Genomic DNA, 16,285 nt, shown 5'->3' on the forward strand with positions numbered 1-16,285 from the left:
GATCCAATGTTTATGCCAGAACGTGGAAACTGATCTCATGTTTATGCCGGAACGTGGCAACCGATCCCATGTTTATGTTGAAACGTGACAATTAATCCCATGTTTATGCCGAAACGTGGCAACCGATCCATTCAACAAACCACAATCACAATCACAATGTATATTCTCACAATCATACAACAAGAGGTGATTCATGACATACAATTAATCAATTATCCTCATTTATGATTAGGGTGATCAATAATGCAACATTCGTATACATACATGCATTATAATGAGCAATTACAACATATATCACACAAACATGAAATCACAACCATTACCTACCTCAAATCCAAGCTTGAATCCCCTAAGACACTTGAATCTTCCTTTCTAGATTCTTCCCGCTTGTTCATGGTCTAAAAACATACAATTAACGCAAGGATCAACAATCAAAAGTCTAATTATCCGGATTATAACAAACCCAATAACCCTAGACCAACCCAAGATCCCAATACCTAATTTAGGGCTTTTTCCACCATAGATTCTAGATCAAAACCCTCCCCCATCAATAATTACCCATTAGATTACGTTCGACGGATCGAAAAATGGATTCGGGGAGTTAAAATCTTACCTTTAACCTCAAGAATGGTGGAAAATTGTCAAGAATCGCTTAGGGTTCGTTCCTTAACTCTAAAAATCGAAAAGTGCAGAATAAAGACGTTTTGGGATTTATTTGCGACCTTAAGTCGCGTCGGACCCGCCACAACGGTCCTCACCCTGCTACAACGTCCCCGCCCTGGTGGCAGAAATCCCGCTCCAGCGGCTTGCACGGAACCAGTGAGCAAAATTAAGAATTCCAAACCCCCATTTCACAGCATGCCATCAGCCCGTGACACTCAGAAAATACCGTTCACGCTAAGATCGATTCCGGGAGTTCTACTCACCCGAATTCAATTTCGTAAAGTCGTACAGATTCCTTAACGTCTTAGCTATCTACTCATGTAATCAAAATCATAATTAAATCACTCGATTGTTACCATATTTCCCTACACCTTAATGACTCCGATTTCGTCCAAATCTGGACTAGGTTGGAAAATTTCAAGTTACTACGAAAAAGTTTTCTGACCCCAATTCTTTCTCCATTGGCTTTTCCCTAACGATGGAATCAGGTCGTTACATCTTCCTTTCTTTCTTAAACTTCGTGTCAAGTCAAACTAGCTCACATAAAATGGGACGGAGGAAGTATATATATACATTATTGATTTGTATCACAAAGCCATCACATTCGTCATAATTTTGTGATAAACTTGCCCCACACAAATATGTCAGCAATTTAATATTTGTCATCTAGACAATTAGGACGCAGCTAAACAGTTCATCGACCCTCATAAAAAAAAAACACATTGTATACGTAAAAATAAATAAATTATATATTAAATTTTCATGTATCTTTAATTTATTCAATCAATAAAATTTTATTGATTGAATAGTTGTGTTTCCATATAAATATCGGATATCAATGTAAAAAATCTATTTTGTCATCGTTTATCTCTATTTTTTTTAAAAATAAATTGTTTCATTCTTTTTGGTCATGGATTAAACGTGAAATAGAGTAAACGTGTAAATAGCATATGGCAAGTCCCAAAAAAGAAAAAATAACATACTAAGAAAAGAAAAATATCATGTTAACACGTGGCATTGCCTAGTTTTTTCCCGTAACTTCTAATTACTGTTATGATTGAAAAAAGTATATAACTCTCATCATTTTAATGTATTTACTCTCTCCGTATTAATTTATGTGACACTTTTTAAATTTTGAGATTTAAATAATTTTATTTTTCATCGTGATCTTTTCATATCTTTTAATTATTTTGAATTGTAATTATTGTGATTTATAATACTTTTTACATAGTTTATAAATATATAAATTTTTATTTCAAAAAATTTGAAGATTTCATGCATAAATTTCGGATCAAACTTAGATTGTTTGACTCTCGAGAAACGAAAGTGTTACATAAATTAGGACAAAAGGGGTATTTTTTTTTAATTTACACCAATTTTCATGATCTTATATTAAATTTACGTTAAATTGATCAAAATATTATTTGATTTCGTAATTTTAATAAATAGAAAATTGAAATTTTAAAATATTATCAACGAACTAAAGCGGAAAGTAAGAGAAACAAATTGATTGCGGTGTTTGGCATGGGCCCATCTCACACTGAAACATGTCTCTCCTGCCGTATTAACAGCGTCCTAAAAACACATACAGCGTTGCCACTTGTGTGTGTATTTTCCTCTGTCTTTCTCAAATTAGGAACGCAAAAAAAAAAAGATCTTTATTTTCTACAGCTACAAGGGCTTCTTCTTCTCTCCCTTTTGTTTAAAAATCTGTATTAAAAGGTAAAAATTTCAACTTTTTTGATATATTTTTCATAAAGACATCATAATTGTATTGTTTTCTTGATTTTGGGTGTTCTTTGTTTTGTTGTTTTTTTGAGATAATATGATTCAAGATTGGCCCTTTGATGTGATACTATGCAACCCTTCTGTTGAATTGCGGATTAACAGAAGGGTTGATTTGATTGACGATATTAGTAGTTTAGTAGGTTGGGTATCTGAACGGGGTTCAATTTCCATTTCCCCTTTCCCTACCCTTAATTTTGAAAAAAAAAATGATTTTTTTTGTTTATTGATATATATTTTTGTTTAAATTAATACTCAATTGCAGGATTTCTGTGATTTTTATTCATGGTGGGATTTTGGTGAAGAAACTTTACAGCTTATTTTCAGAAAAAGAAGAGACCTTTACAGCTATTATGGATAATTTATTTGAGTGTCTGACTGATTTTTTTATATTGATTTATTTGTATGTACTAGCTGTTGCTTTTAGTTTTTGAGTAATTTAAATGTCTAAGATAACAAACACTAACTTTGATGTTCTATAAACAACATGCTCTTCTTGAAGTAGGAACTATCACTTGTTTTTAGTTTGTTCTTTTTCTTAATACTTGAATATGCGATATTTAGGCCCGGAGTTTCTTTCAGAAACAACATATCTAGCTCCACGAGGTAGGGTAAGGTTTGGGTACACTCCAGTGGGATTTCAATGTGTTTGCTGTTGTTGAACTATCATTTGTTTCCTTGGAAGTAGGAATTCCCGAATAAGTGTCATTATTTCTCGAGCCTTCTTTGGGATTTGTTCATTTATAGGAAGGGTAACTTGGAATCTCCGGATTATACTTTACATTTTGCAAGAGGTTGCTTCCATATTTTGACTTCGTAACCTTCGATCACACGGGAGCAACTTTATAGTTGTGCCAAAGTTTCCATTCAAAAGTTTGTTCATTTATATTTCACATAAAGTTAGATCAACCGTATAGTTCCTCCATTGCACCTTTCTTTATAGGTTCCTTGCAATAGATGTTCTCTGTTAATTGTTGTTTAAATTGATTTGTTTGAATACAAACATGTATAACAAATTCGGGGTAAATACACATATATGATCAATCAATAACTAACACCAATTTTACTCAAGATGCAGTTCTTTACCTTTCAAATCTTTAATTTCTATAGTTGGAAGCATAATACTGTCTAGCTACTGAAATCGTTTCCTCGTATTTCATCTTTTCCAGGGAGGCAGTGGAAGTTCATCTAGTTGTTTGATTACGCACTTTTTCAGCGTTTTGTAGTGGTAATTGAGAAGAGATAATCCTAGGAATGCTGAAAAATGTGTTTGAGTGTCTCGAATTCTAAAAGTGATCATCTCGAGGCTTTGGGCTTAGTAGAGTTGCCATTTTTCATCCTTGAGAATATTGAGCCCAGGTGCAACGACCATAGCATCATTGCTTGCGCCAAGATGCAAAGTGCATGGAGTATCTGTACATTGCGTGTTGTGTTAATAAACGATAATTTGTGCGCGGATGGTTGAGTGGCAGTAGTTTATAAGGTTTTGCATCTAAGTTTGTACTAGAAAGAGATATATAGATTTTATTTTTAATGGCCAATAAAGGAAGCATACTGATGGAGCGCTATGAAGTGGGCAGATTATTAGGTCAAGGAACATTTGCTAAGGTTTACTATGCGAGGAATATCAAAACCGGACAGAGTGTTGCCATCAAAGTCATAGACAAGGAAAAAGTTCTCAGGGTCGGGCTCATGAATCAGATCAAACGGGAGATATCTGTTATGAAGCTAGTCAGACATCCAAATATTGTGCATCTTTACGAGGTCATGGCAACAAAAACCAAGATATACTTTATCATGGAATATTGTAAAGGAGGTGAGCTCTTTAACAAGGTACTTAAGGGAAGGCTAAAAGAGGACGCCGCACGGAAATATTTTCAGCAGTTGATAAATGCTGTAGATTTCTGCCATAGTAGGGGTGTCTATCACCGGGATTTGAAACCTGAAAACTTGCTGTTAGATGACGATGAAAACTTAAAAATTTCAGATTTTGGTTTAAGTGCTCTAGTTGAGTCAAAGCACCAAGACGGACTCCTCCACACGACGTGTGGGACTCCAGCTTATGTTGCTCCGGAGGTGATCAACAGAAGAGGCTATGATGGGACTAAGGCTGATATTTGGTCGTGTGGGGTTGTCCTATACGTTTTGTTGGCTGGTTATCTTCCATTTCAAGACTCAAATTTGATGGAGATGTATAGGAAGATTGGGAAAGCTGAATACAAATGTCCGAGTTGGTTTCCACCAGAAGCCCGACGTCTACTTTCAAGAATGTTGGATCCTAATCCAAGTTCAAGAATTACCCTTGCAAAAATTAGAGCAAGTTCGTGGTTCCGGAGGGGTATTTCAACTTCCTCTAAATCTACAGCAGTAGACGAAGTAAGCACGGATTCAGCTTCAGCAAATACAGAGGACAAGCAAGAAGTGGCTTCGATTCCAAAGTTGAATGCATTTGATATCATTTCCCTTTATGCTAAGTTCGATTTATCCAGATTGTTCGAGGAACCTTGTTTAAAGAAAGAAATTAAATTCACATCCCGGAAAACTGCTTCAGTGATCATATCCATGCTCGAAAATATTGCTAAACATCTCAAGCTGAAAGTTTGCAAAAGGGATGCAGGATTACTGAGGTTCGAAGGAACAAAAGAAGGAAAAAAGGGAACTTTGAGCATTGATGTGGAGATCTTTGAGGTCGTTGAAGCTTTTCATTTGGTGGAAGTGAAAAAATCAAATGGGGATACATTGGAATATCAACAGATATTGAACGAAGGCCTAAGACCGGGTCTTCAAGATATCGTTTGGACTTGGCAAGAAGATCAGCAGCTGCCTCAGCAGTCAGAAGACCAGCTTCACGAGCAGCCACCAAATAATCAACTTCAGCAGGAACAACATTTAGATAACCAGCAACAACCTCCGGAGCAGCAGCAACTGCTACTCCAAAACCATCTGATACAGCAAGAGCAGTTACCTTGATTACCATACACTTCCTTGTTCATATTTTGTCCTAAATGCAGGGGCTGAGCTAGGTGCACGTGAGTGGTTCCATTGAATCCCCTTCATCGGAAACGTCATACTGTGCAAATAGGGTAGGCATAATACATACATAAACACCTTTAACTTAGCCTCAACTTTCAACTAAATACTCCCAACTTTGAGAAACCTCAGCTCGTCTCTATTGTGTCTCATGGATGCCTGACACCGATAAATTTTGGAGTTGTCTAGATGATCATTTTGTAAGTTGGAGAGTTCAACTGACACAGTGGTGATTAGTTGAGGTGTCTATATGTGCATTTCTCAAAGTTGGATTGTTCAGTTGTCGGTTGAGGCCAAGTTAAGATGTCTTATCTATGTAACTGTCGAATCCTCTTTACATATGGAGGGAAAGTCGGTTTAAAAGTTTCTTTAACTAGCATGTTCAGATCTCAGGTATAGCATTCTTGCATTTTATTTTGAATTCTCTTTGTTAGAATTCCCGGTTTGTTCACCGCGTAGCCTAGATGTTCATTTTGTAGTTGAGGTTTCCTAATCATGGTGTTGTTTTGTACAATATATCTCTCAAAGTACAAGTGATTTTTGTTCTCATAGATACCATACTCTTGCTTGTGATTTTCTCTTTAATCTGCTGGTGTTTCATCAAGAGAAATTCTTCGTAAGGAGCGTTGTCGTGTTTAATGGAATAATGGAAACTATGCAGCGTAAATCTGATTTAGTTGAGCTAATAGATTTTGGATACTAGATGCCTATGAGGGCAGTCTGGTGTATAAAGTATCATGCATTCATGTAGAGAGTCTAAGGAAGGGCCACAATTCAAGGTGTGATAGTAGACAACATATCCTAATATAAATATTTATAATTTTGATCAAAGCTTATATGGTTTGATTATCAAATCCATGACCAAAATATTGTACTTAACTAGTGTATCAATTTTTCAGGGTACCATTTTTTAAATCTGTTATAAACAACTCTACATTTTTATACAAATAGTTGGGTAAATTTACTCTTTTTTTCTGACAGTGTACATAAATTGTATATGATTATACACATTATATATGAATTATACATATATTATATATCTGCCGATGATTTTAATTTAATGCATAGATGGACGGGCTATTAAAATTAATTTTCTTTACAGTAAATTTACCATATTATAAGCCATACAACTTACAAGGCACGCATTTGCAAAAATAAACATAAAAATAGTGGGTATTTTAATGAAGTTCCACCCATTTTTTTGGGGCTATAAACTAGTAAATATTTAATAAAGAGAAATTATATCTTAAGATATAAATAAAAATAAAAATAATATTTTTTTTAAAATTATCATATTCTTAAAAAATGTGTAAAAGAAGAACACAATAAATAATAATCTCTCTATCGCTAATTACTTGTGGACAGTAAAAAAAAGTGGACAAGTACTATATTAGATCTCAAATTTCAATATAAAGAAACAATTTAATTTTAAAATTCTTATTATTTTTTTTATGAAATGACTTGTAACTATACAAATATTTATGATTTATTTTAGATCACATATTTTTAAAGGTATTATTTTTTCTTAAACTTCGTGTTAAGTCAAACTAACTCATATAAATTGAGACGGAGAAAATATTAAATCTCAAATTTCGGAATTTGGCTTCTCTCCATTTTCCATTCTTTCAATTTTCCTCAAGTTCTTATTCCGAGGAGAGGCACATGTCACAAATTTAAATCAATAGTTGTGATTTAATAAATTAAAGATATGATAAGTACTAACTATGATTAAGATAATTAATTACATTCATATATTTATTTTAAAAATATTTTTTTAATCCCCCAATTTTAATTGTACATGATATCTTTCCTAAATATATAAAAGGGATAGGGTCTGAAAAATATCCCAACTTTGGTCGGATTTGTTGTTGCGATACTAAACTTTCATGAGGACCTATTACCTCCCTAGACTATTTAATACTGTATTTTAAATATATATATATATATTTGTCCACGTGGACATAAAAAATAATGCAAAATTATAAATAGTAATGTGTCAACGTAGGCACATATATACCTTTAAAATACACTATTAAATAGTTCAGGGGGTAAAAAATACGATATTAAATAGTCTAGGAAGGTAATAGGTCCTTATGAAAGTTTTAGTATCGCAACAACAAATTCGACCAAAGTTGGGATATTTTTCAGACCCTTATCCCTATATAAAACTTTTCTTACTTGCCTTCAATTAATTTTAAAAATCGTACTTAGTTCTATTTTATTTTATTTTGCTTTTTTTTTATAAAAAAAATTCCAATTGTTTTTAATCTAATTTTGATATTTTGAAAAAGAATTAATTGCAATGTTTCAAGGAGAAGGTAAATTTGGATCCTCGTACTTTAAAAAAATATATTACTAGAATTTAGTGTAATTTTTTTTTCAAGTCGGGCAAGTATTGTAAATAAGATAGCAATCAAATATGTGATATATTTGACAAAATAGATATTAATAAAATACAAATAATTGAAAATACATATTATAAGCCTTCAAAGTTCCCTGATTACGCTGCTTTAAAAAAAAGAAAGTAAAAAGAATAAAAAATTAGTGACTAGAAATGTAGAATTGTCTAATATTTTGGGAGTAAATATATAAAATATTCATTACCTTAATTATAATTAATTTCAACTATTAATTTATATCTATAACATAATATATATCTCATCCAATAAAAATTTAGAGAAACTGGACAGAATAAAAATAGAGAGGAGTCGAATCCCATATTCTGTAATAGAGCATATGCATACAAGTCAAAACATTAATATAGGAAATAAGACAAGTGGTAGAGCAAGAGCAAAACAAGCTTTGATGATGAGTTATTTGTGCGATCTCATTTCTTCGATAAGATGTAATAAATATTATTTTCTAACTATTTGATTTTCAATAATTATTGGTATGATTAATTTAAATTCATATCATTTATAGTTGACTAAAAAAGAATATTCTTGCTAATATAAATTTCTTTATATCAATTTTCAAGACTCAAACTCACAGCTTCTTATTTTCTTATTAAGAAAATATAAGAAATATTTTTTTATATAAATTAAACACATAAGTGAAATAAGAATAAGTCAAAAATTGGAGGTTGAAGAGACAAAGATAACAAAGATCTCTCTTCTGTCGGCTGATAATTAAAAGTCAAATTTTTATATTTTGATAGTAAATTTGAATATAGAAGTTTTATAAAAATATGATGAGTATTAAAAAGAACACGGCAAAATCATTTTGGCCAACAACCAGGGGCAGACTTCTATTATTCCAAGAGACAACACGACCTATTCTTCTTTATTTTAAATTAATATAATCATATGATTAATTTAAATTAATGTTTGATAGAGACATAGAGCTAAAACTTATTTAAAAGGGTAACTTCTTTTAATCATAAATTTTATTTTCAGAATTTAAATCTGAATCTCTAATTTACAATCAAATTAAAATATCTCATTGATTATTATTTACGATATGATATTCATTCAATTATCATTCACACTATCTACTTTTTAAAGGAAAAAGTAAAATATAAATAAATTTAAGTTATATACGTGGCAAATAAGAGAATTTTCATACCAATTTAACACATGCTAGAGATTTGTTATAATTTTAATTATTAGGTTACCAACTAATTTTTACACACACAATAATAGTGTAGTTTTATTTCTCACAACAAAATTTTCAACCCACATACGAAAAAAAATATTAACAGTATATATGGGTAAGTGATGAATAACTTCCCTTTTACACACCTCTTTTTTTTAAAAATGTTTAATATACTCTCTCTTTATTATGTACAAAGCACACTCACTTTGTGATCAAATACAATTATGAATCTACTGACTCTAAATTATGGATCCACCTCTGTTGAAATCAGTACTTCCATCGGCTGTTGGCCGAGAATTACTGGCTTCATGTTATTCTTCAATATTTGTTTGTACATATCAATATCACCAACTTTTCGACGAACCTCAACAACAACAAACCCATCTATCACTCTGTAAATTTCCATGTTCATAATCAATTTACCTTTCTTCAACTCTATTCCCCATTCTTTTTTCTTCTTTAACCTCATATTCTCCTTCTTTGCCATTTCTTCTACTATCTCCATTACTATCTCCAATGACCCTTCAACAACTAATCGTTCGAAATCCTCTAAAGGGTTAAAACCGTCATTTAACAATCCTGAGAGGTCTAATCCCATAGAGAATGAAATTATATCAAAAGCATTCAAATAAGAATTCTTGTTCTTGTCATCTCCCTCCTTGACCTCTTCTATTTCCGCGCTAGGCTCATCTTGACCTGTGGAATCTGAATTCTGAATTCGTCTATGAGGCTTACCGTCTTCCTCACAGAATTTAACACGTTTCAAGCCTTTCTTAAACCAAGGATCATTCATGATTTCTTCAATGGTTATTCTTGTCATTGGATTTGTATCAAGAAGTCTACGTAAAAATCGTTTTAACTCAGATGACATCCATTTTGGACACTTGTATTCTCCATTGATAATCTTATGGTACATCCCCATAAGATTTGAATCATGAAATGGCAAATATCCAGCATTTAACACAAACAAGATGATTCCACATGTCCAAATGTCCGCCTATTAGAAAATAAAATAATAAAAAAGTAATAAGAAAGAATTGGAGATGTCAAAATAAACTTCCTAAAAGAAATATTACTCATATATAGACAAATCCTTTCCCAATACAATAAAATCCTAAATTGACTTTGTCACTTCTCATAAAAAGGACGAATTCATTATCGATGTGAAAACAAACTTTCTTAAAGAAATATAGTTCCTATATAAACAAATCTCTTCACGATATATAGAATCCTCAAAATTGGCTTTGTCACTTCTCATAAAAAAGATGAATTCATTATCGATGTGAAAACAAACTTCCTTAAAGAAATATAATTCCTATATAAACAAATCTCTTCACGATATAATAGAATCCTGAAATTGACTTTGCCAATTCTCATAAAAAGGACTTCATTCGCAATGTGAAAATAAACTTCCTAAAAGAAATATTACTGAGTATATAGACAAATCCCTTCACAATACAATAGAATTCAAAATTGACTTTGTCACTTCTCATAAAAAGGACAAATTCAATCACAATGTGAAAGCAAACTTCCTTAAAGAACAAATCCTTCACGATACAATAGAATCCTAAAATTGACTTGGTCACTCCTCATAAAATGGATGAATTTATCGAATTAAAAGATGAATATTCACATATCACATTTATAAAATCTTCGAGATTTGATTTTGCAACCTTTTACAAACTTAATCTAAATTTTATGCCATTTTTATGAAAAAATTCATTTCTACATCTAAGTGCTCTAAAAATCATTTTCATATATATGCAATTTGTAAGTCGTCACAACAGATCATTTCTTCTACGTAAATTATATAATTTAGCATACCTTAGCTCCATCATATCCTTTTTTTGTTAAAACATCTGGTGCCACGTAAGATGGGGTCCCACAAAGCGTGTGTAACAACCCATCTTGTTGTACTTGTTCCGTTAACGCACTTAGCCCAAAATCAGAAACTTTCAAATCACCATTTTCATCAATAAGTAAATTTTCTGGCTTCAAATCACGATGGTACACACCTCGAGAATGACAATAACGAACAGCAGATATGAGTTGCTGGAAAATTTTCCGACTTTGATCTTCGGAAAATTTTCCAGTTTTAGCAATTTTTGCGAACAATTCGCCTCCTTTAACAAATTCCATGACGAAGTAGATCTTCGTCTTGGTAGCCAACACTTCGTCAAGTTTGACGATGTGTGGGTGTCGTAGAAGTCTCATAATTGAGATCTCACGTTTGATATTCGCCATTAAAATCGCGTTACTAACTCTTGTTTTGTTAATAATTTTAATCGCCACGCTACGGCCATCTTTGATGTCCCTAGCGTGGTACACTTTGGCAAATGCGCCACATCCCAAGAGTTTTCCTAGCTCGTATTTGTTGAATATTGTGGTTTCCGAAGAAGAGAATAAGGCCATAGTCGGCGTGTATGCGCCGACTAAAGCCTCGATGAAAATGTACGTTCGATCTCGTGAATTAATAAATCGAGATCGAACTAGGGATGATTTATGATAGAGAAGCAAATTGATAGAGCAATTTTTGGAGTTTGTTGAAGTTCTCTGAAAAGGGGCTTATAATCACACAAAATAAGAAAAAAAAAATGAATCCCCACAACTTTTGCCTTTCTGGCCACTATATATATACAGCTCGTTTTTTTTTTTTTTTTAATTTAACAATAAAAAAAGTTGGTAATATATTAAATGTAGAGAGTGAATGTCTATCCTCACACGTCATTATAACATCATTTTTTTTTCTACTGTCGTATGTTCTTTCGTTTTAATTTATGTGATATTTTTGTCTTTTGAATAATTTGATGTGTGGAAAAGTTAATTTGGATACTATTAATTATTAAAAAATTATTATAACTTATAATAATGTTTTTTTTATGTAATATTTTAGTATGTAAAATTTGATTTAAATATATAGATTGTAAATTAACTCTCGAAATTTGAAAGATGATAGAGTGAGATATTAAAAAAATTAAATATTTTTGTTTCAATGTTTGTAAGTCAACAAATGGCGACACTCATTGTTTGTGCCTGCCACTAGGTCCATCTATTTTTTTTTTCTTTTTTAATTTTGTGGATCCAACTAATAAAGGGGATTTTCACATGATTAATTACATTGTTAATTAATATTTTTTGTCCAAAGCTACTTTTGTTTAAGAGAATTAGGAAAGATTAATAAAGTGCTTTTGGTGGATTAGAACATCATAGGGTGAAATGACAACTAGTATTATTTTAAAATAATAAAAACTCCCATTTAATTTCGTAACAATTGATTATTGGCATTATTACTTTTTTTGGTAATTATGGTAGGCCAATTATCATGTTACTACTCTTTCTGTCTCTAATTACTTGTCTAAATTTTTTTAATTGTTCATTTTGACAAATCAAGAAATGACACTTTCTTTTATCTATTATACCCTTAATTAATTAATTTTCAAAAAATAGAACTTCTTGAAAATCTTAAATTGATAATTCATCCAATTCATAATTAAGGTGTAAAATAGTAAACTCACTATGTCAATCATTATTTCTTAATAAATGTGATTCAAAAATGGACAAATAATTAGGAATATGATAGTAACATATATATCAAATTTTAATACAATCTTTTCTAAATCCCTCTAGTAAAGGAAAACTCATATTATATCAGTATCTTTTTTTATTTGATTCTAATTTATTTGATTACCTATACGGTAATTACATAAATATCTATGAATAAACTAATAATAATGTGTATATATCTTGTCTAATAAATGGTGTATATTTATTCTTTTTATTAATCGATTTAAATTTTGAATTTTTTTCTAAGAATAGTTTTCTTAATTTCAAAAATATCAAATGACTTTAAAAATGTACGCCTCACCTCTTTAAAGTCCTCAAACTCAACAAAACTAAAAAAAATCTTCTTTTGTTTAGGCTGATCCAACCTTCTATTGTTTAGTGATCCAAATCTATTTTATGACTCAAGAAAAGATAGAATATTTTTTTTGTGTGGCGGGGGCGGGATCAGTGAGAAAGATCAATAGGAACTCTATCATGACATTAATGCTTTGAGTTGGAGCGTAATTGACAGCTACTGCACCTGCCATGTGTCCTTGGATAAGAATGAGATAATTTTGAAGAATCCTTGGTGATGCTTTCCGGATTTGCTTAACAAACCGTTCTAGTTCAGTTGATCTTGATTCTTTGATGAGCAGTAGAAATGTATAAACCTCCAGCTCAAGAGGGATTATGTCGATGAGTAGAGAAGCAATCTTGGAAGAGCATTGAGAGACGTCGTCACACACCTCGTAACCATCATAATAATATTCAGTCCAAAGATCAAAACAGAATTGTGTTACTCTATCAGCAGTCAATTGGTGCCAAAGGTAGAGATATTCAGTGTGTGCTTTGTTGGCCTTGAGGATAGGATAGAAATCTCTCAGATGTCGGAATACTTGCTATTAGCACGATAGTTTGGTAGATCATGAAGGTGTCTGAAGAGATATTCAAACATTTTCTCGTCAGTCGTCATGGCTACATAATAATCATTCTCCAAATTCAAAAAATAACTTTTCATCTCTTCCAGCAGCAGAGGGGCAAGACATTCCATGTCGCATTTCGCTAGGTTTAATTTATCATCTTCATCTTGATAGAAAAGTGAGCAACTAAGTTCATAGAACTTGTCTATTTTCTCGGACATGCTGGAATAAAAATAATCCAAACTCGGTTTCCCAAACAGAACAAATGTTCTTAGGAATCTCAACTCCATTCTTAGCTTTTCAATGTCATCCAATTTTGATGAAGCAATTATTTTTTCATTCTTTATTTTCTTCAAGCCATTTAAGAAATCATCAATATGACTGCTGATTCTTCTTCTTTCTTCCTCAAATGGAAGCTGCTAAATTAAAAACCAATCATTAGTCGGGATATATTAGTGACAAATTTTGTTATTTAGTTACACAAGTGTAGTAAGTAGTTTGTTTATGTGATGTAATATAAAGTTTAGGGATGTAAGATTCTTTTTAGTGAATTTTAACATTTTTTTTTTATATTAAACTTTTTTTTAGTAGCTTCTATAGATAATTTATTACTAATGAGAATGGGTGATATAATTTTTAAATTTACATGATTTTTTTTAAATTTAAAAATTATTTTTTTAATCAATACATGTAAATATGTAACGAAAGCTAAATATAACATTATTTATTAGACAAAGGCAAATAGGCGGTTGGTCTAATGTTCTATGGCGTAAGGAGATTCTTGGTCGGCGTGTAACGGTATAAGTATTTATTTTTGAAAAAAATTCTAGTTTTCAAATATTTTGCAAATTAGTAGAATTTTTTTTTTCAGAAATTAAAATTATATTAGCAGAGTTCAGAAAAAGGCAATATTCTAAAAATATAAGGCAAGTAATTTAATCTAATATAATCATTAGTAATTATTTTTACAAAAGGTGCGCATCAATCTGTTCGTTTCGATTTTATGCATTATCAATTCGGTTTATCAGTTTTTTTATTTTTAAATATGTTAAATCAATAACCAAATCAATAAAATATTTTTTATCGATTTTTGGTTTTTAACGGTTCAATTTTCAATTTAATTAATAAGAAAATACCCATCAAATAGTTATATACAAGTGCAACACAAATATAAATGCAACACAAATATAACAATTACGACAATAATGTGAATTAAAGACTAAAGGGTCAAGATAGTAACTAATAGAATAAGATATTGATATTAATATTTATTAATATTTATATAGAGATAAAGTAGGAAATTACTTCCCTCCGTTTCAAAAAGAATAACCTCATTTCCTTTTTAGTATATTTCAAAAAGAATGACATCTTTCCTTTTTTTGGTAACATTTTAATTTCAGCTTTCCACGTGACATGTTTAAAGCCACAAGATTGAAGGACAATTTAGTACATTTGACATAACTTTAATTTATGACCACAAGATTCAAAAGTCTTCTTCTTTATTTTCTAAAACTTTGTGCCAAGTCAAACCAGGTCACTATTTGTGAAACGGAGGGAGTATTGTTTTAATGAGTGAGTTTATCGAGTATTAAAAAACCAATATCAAACCAATAATCCAATAATTTTGTTTTATCAAATCACAAAAAACTCATTAACCTTATAATCTAATTTTCACGACACTAGATGTTGTTACCACAAATCAGTTTAATCAGATGGTTATAAGATATTATATGTTGCTCCCTCTGTCTAACAATAGTTGTCTACTATTGACATGAAATATCACTTAAATAATGGTAAAATAGACATAAAAAATAAATTATCTCTTGACTCTTTAAATTAAGTAAATATTAAAAATATTGAATAACTATTTTTAATATATTAGACAATAATTATTAGACGGAAGAAATATTAATAAACAAAATTAATTCAACTGTTGAAATAATAACTATGGGTGTAGCTTGATAATTAATGTAGCTGTCAATCTGGGGTGTGGCCTAGTCATGATCGATCAGGTTCTATGAACCTACTCACTGTTAAAAATAAATAGAAACTCAGATATTTGGTGATTCTGCTTCCTTCCCGCACGTTATAACAAAAATAATTTTTAGTAACAATAAATATATTTATTAATAAGAAATAATAATTTTTTTTGTGTTAGTGTTAGTTAATTGTCATTTGATCTGACATCATTATAAACTTTATGGATATTTAAAAAGAATGTTAATTACTGCTAAAAATATATATTTAACAGTAGCTAAGCTATTGTCATTAAAAATACACATTTAGCAACGATTAAACTATTATCGTTAATTAATTATCGCTAAAGATCATTTTTGATATCGTACTGACGGAACATAATCAGGAAAGGTCAAGGTGAATCAAGATTATACTACTATTTATTTGATTAAAATTTCTTTTATATGAGTATATACTAGTGGAGGTTGAATTCCTTTGAATTCTTTGTATTTATATTTCTTCATAGTTTAAACTCGTTAATAAAAATTCCAACTCTATTATTATATAGAGTACATAAGACAACGATACTAGAATATTCGCATAAGGTATTTTCGCCACATCTTTGTGGACACATCAACTAGTTGCAATTTTGATTTCGTCTAATAATTTTGAAGAATATGATAAGGAATTATTTTGGTTCAACCTTTTGCTTATATTCTACCTTATTTATATTATTTTATATTAATTGTTCATTTTCTCATTTATGTATCTTTTTAAAAAATTATAAATAAGAA

At 30.8% G+C, this 16,285-nt stretch overlaps 2 protein-coding genes across 2 annotated transcripts; one reads left to right on the plus strand and one right to left on the minus strand.

Moving 5' to 3' along the window:
- The first annotated feature begins 2,247 nt into the window (after positions 1 to 2,247).
- LOC102579183 (CBL-interacting protein kinase 2-like) lies at positions 2,248 to 6,051 on the plus strand. The gene is made up of 2 exons (XM_006344016.2): positions 2,248 to 2,385; positions 3,618 to 6,051. The coding sequence occupies exon 2, from the start codon at positions 3,982 to 3,984 to the stop codon at positions 5,416 to 5,418; it is 1,437 nt and encodes a 478-aa protein (XP_006344078.1). The 5' UTR covers positions 2,248 to 2,385; positions 3,618 to 3,981; the 3' UTR covers positions 5,419 to 6,051.
- Positions 6,052 to 9,098: 3,047 nt separating this feature from the next.
- Positions 9,099 to 11,669, minus strand: LOC102579507 (CBL-interacting serine/threonine-protein kinase 11-like). Its single transcript, XM_006344017.2, has 2 exons — positions 10,897 to 11,669; positions 9,099 to 10,069 (listed from the first exon to the last, which is right to left on the minus strand). Exons 1-2 carry the CDS (start codon positions 11,482 to 11,484, stop codon positions 9,317 to 9,319), a joined length of 1,341 nt encoding a protein of 446 aa, XP_006344079.1. The 5' UTR covers positions 11,485 to 11,669; the 3' UTR covers positions 9,099 to 9,316.
- Between the last annotated feature and the right edge of the window lie 4,616 nt (positions 11,670 to 16,285).

The sequence above is a fragment of the Solanum tuberosum genome, unplaced genomic scaffold, assembly GCF_000226075.1.
Source record: "Solanum tuberosum cultivar DM 1-3 516 R44 unplaced genomic scaffold, SolTub_3.0 scf00052, whole genome shotgun sequence".
Taxonomy (NCBI): domain Eukaryota; kingdom Viridiplantae; phylum Streptophyta; class Magnoliopsida; order Solanales; family Solanaceae; genus Solanum; species Solanum tuberosum.

Coding starts and splice junctions, on each gene's coding strand:
- LOC102579183 (XM_006344016.2), top strand. CDS start 3,982: ATGGCCAATAAAGGAAGCATACTGATGGAGCGCTATGAAGTGGGCAGA.
- LOC102579507 (XM_006344017.2), bottom strand. CDS start 11,484: ATGGCCTTATTCTCTTCTTCGGAAACCACAATATTCAACAAATACGAG. Junction 10,070..10,896: donor AAGGATATGATGGAGCTAAG/GTATGCTAAATT, acceptor ATTTTCTAATAG/GCGGACATTTGGACATGTGG.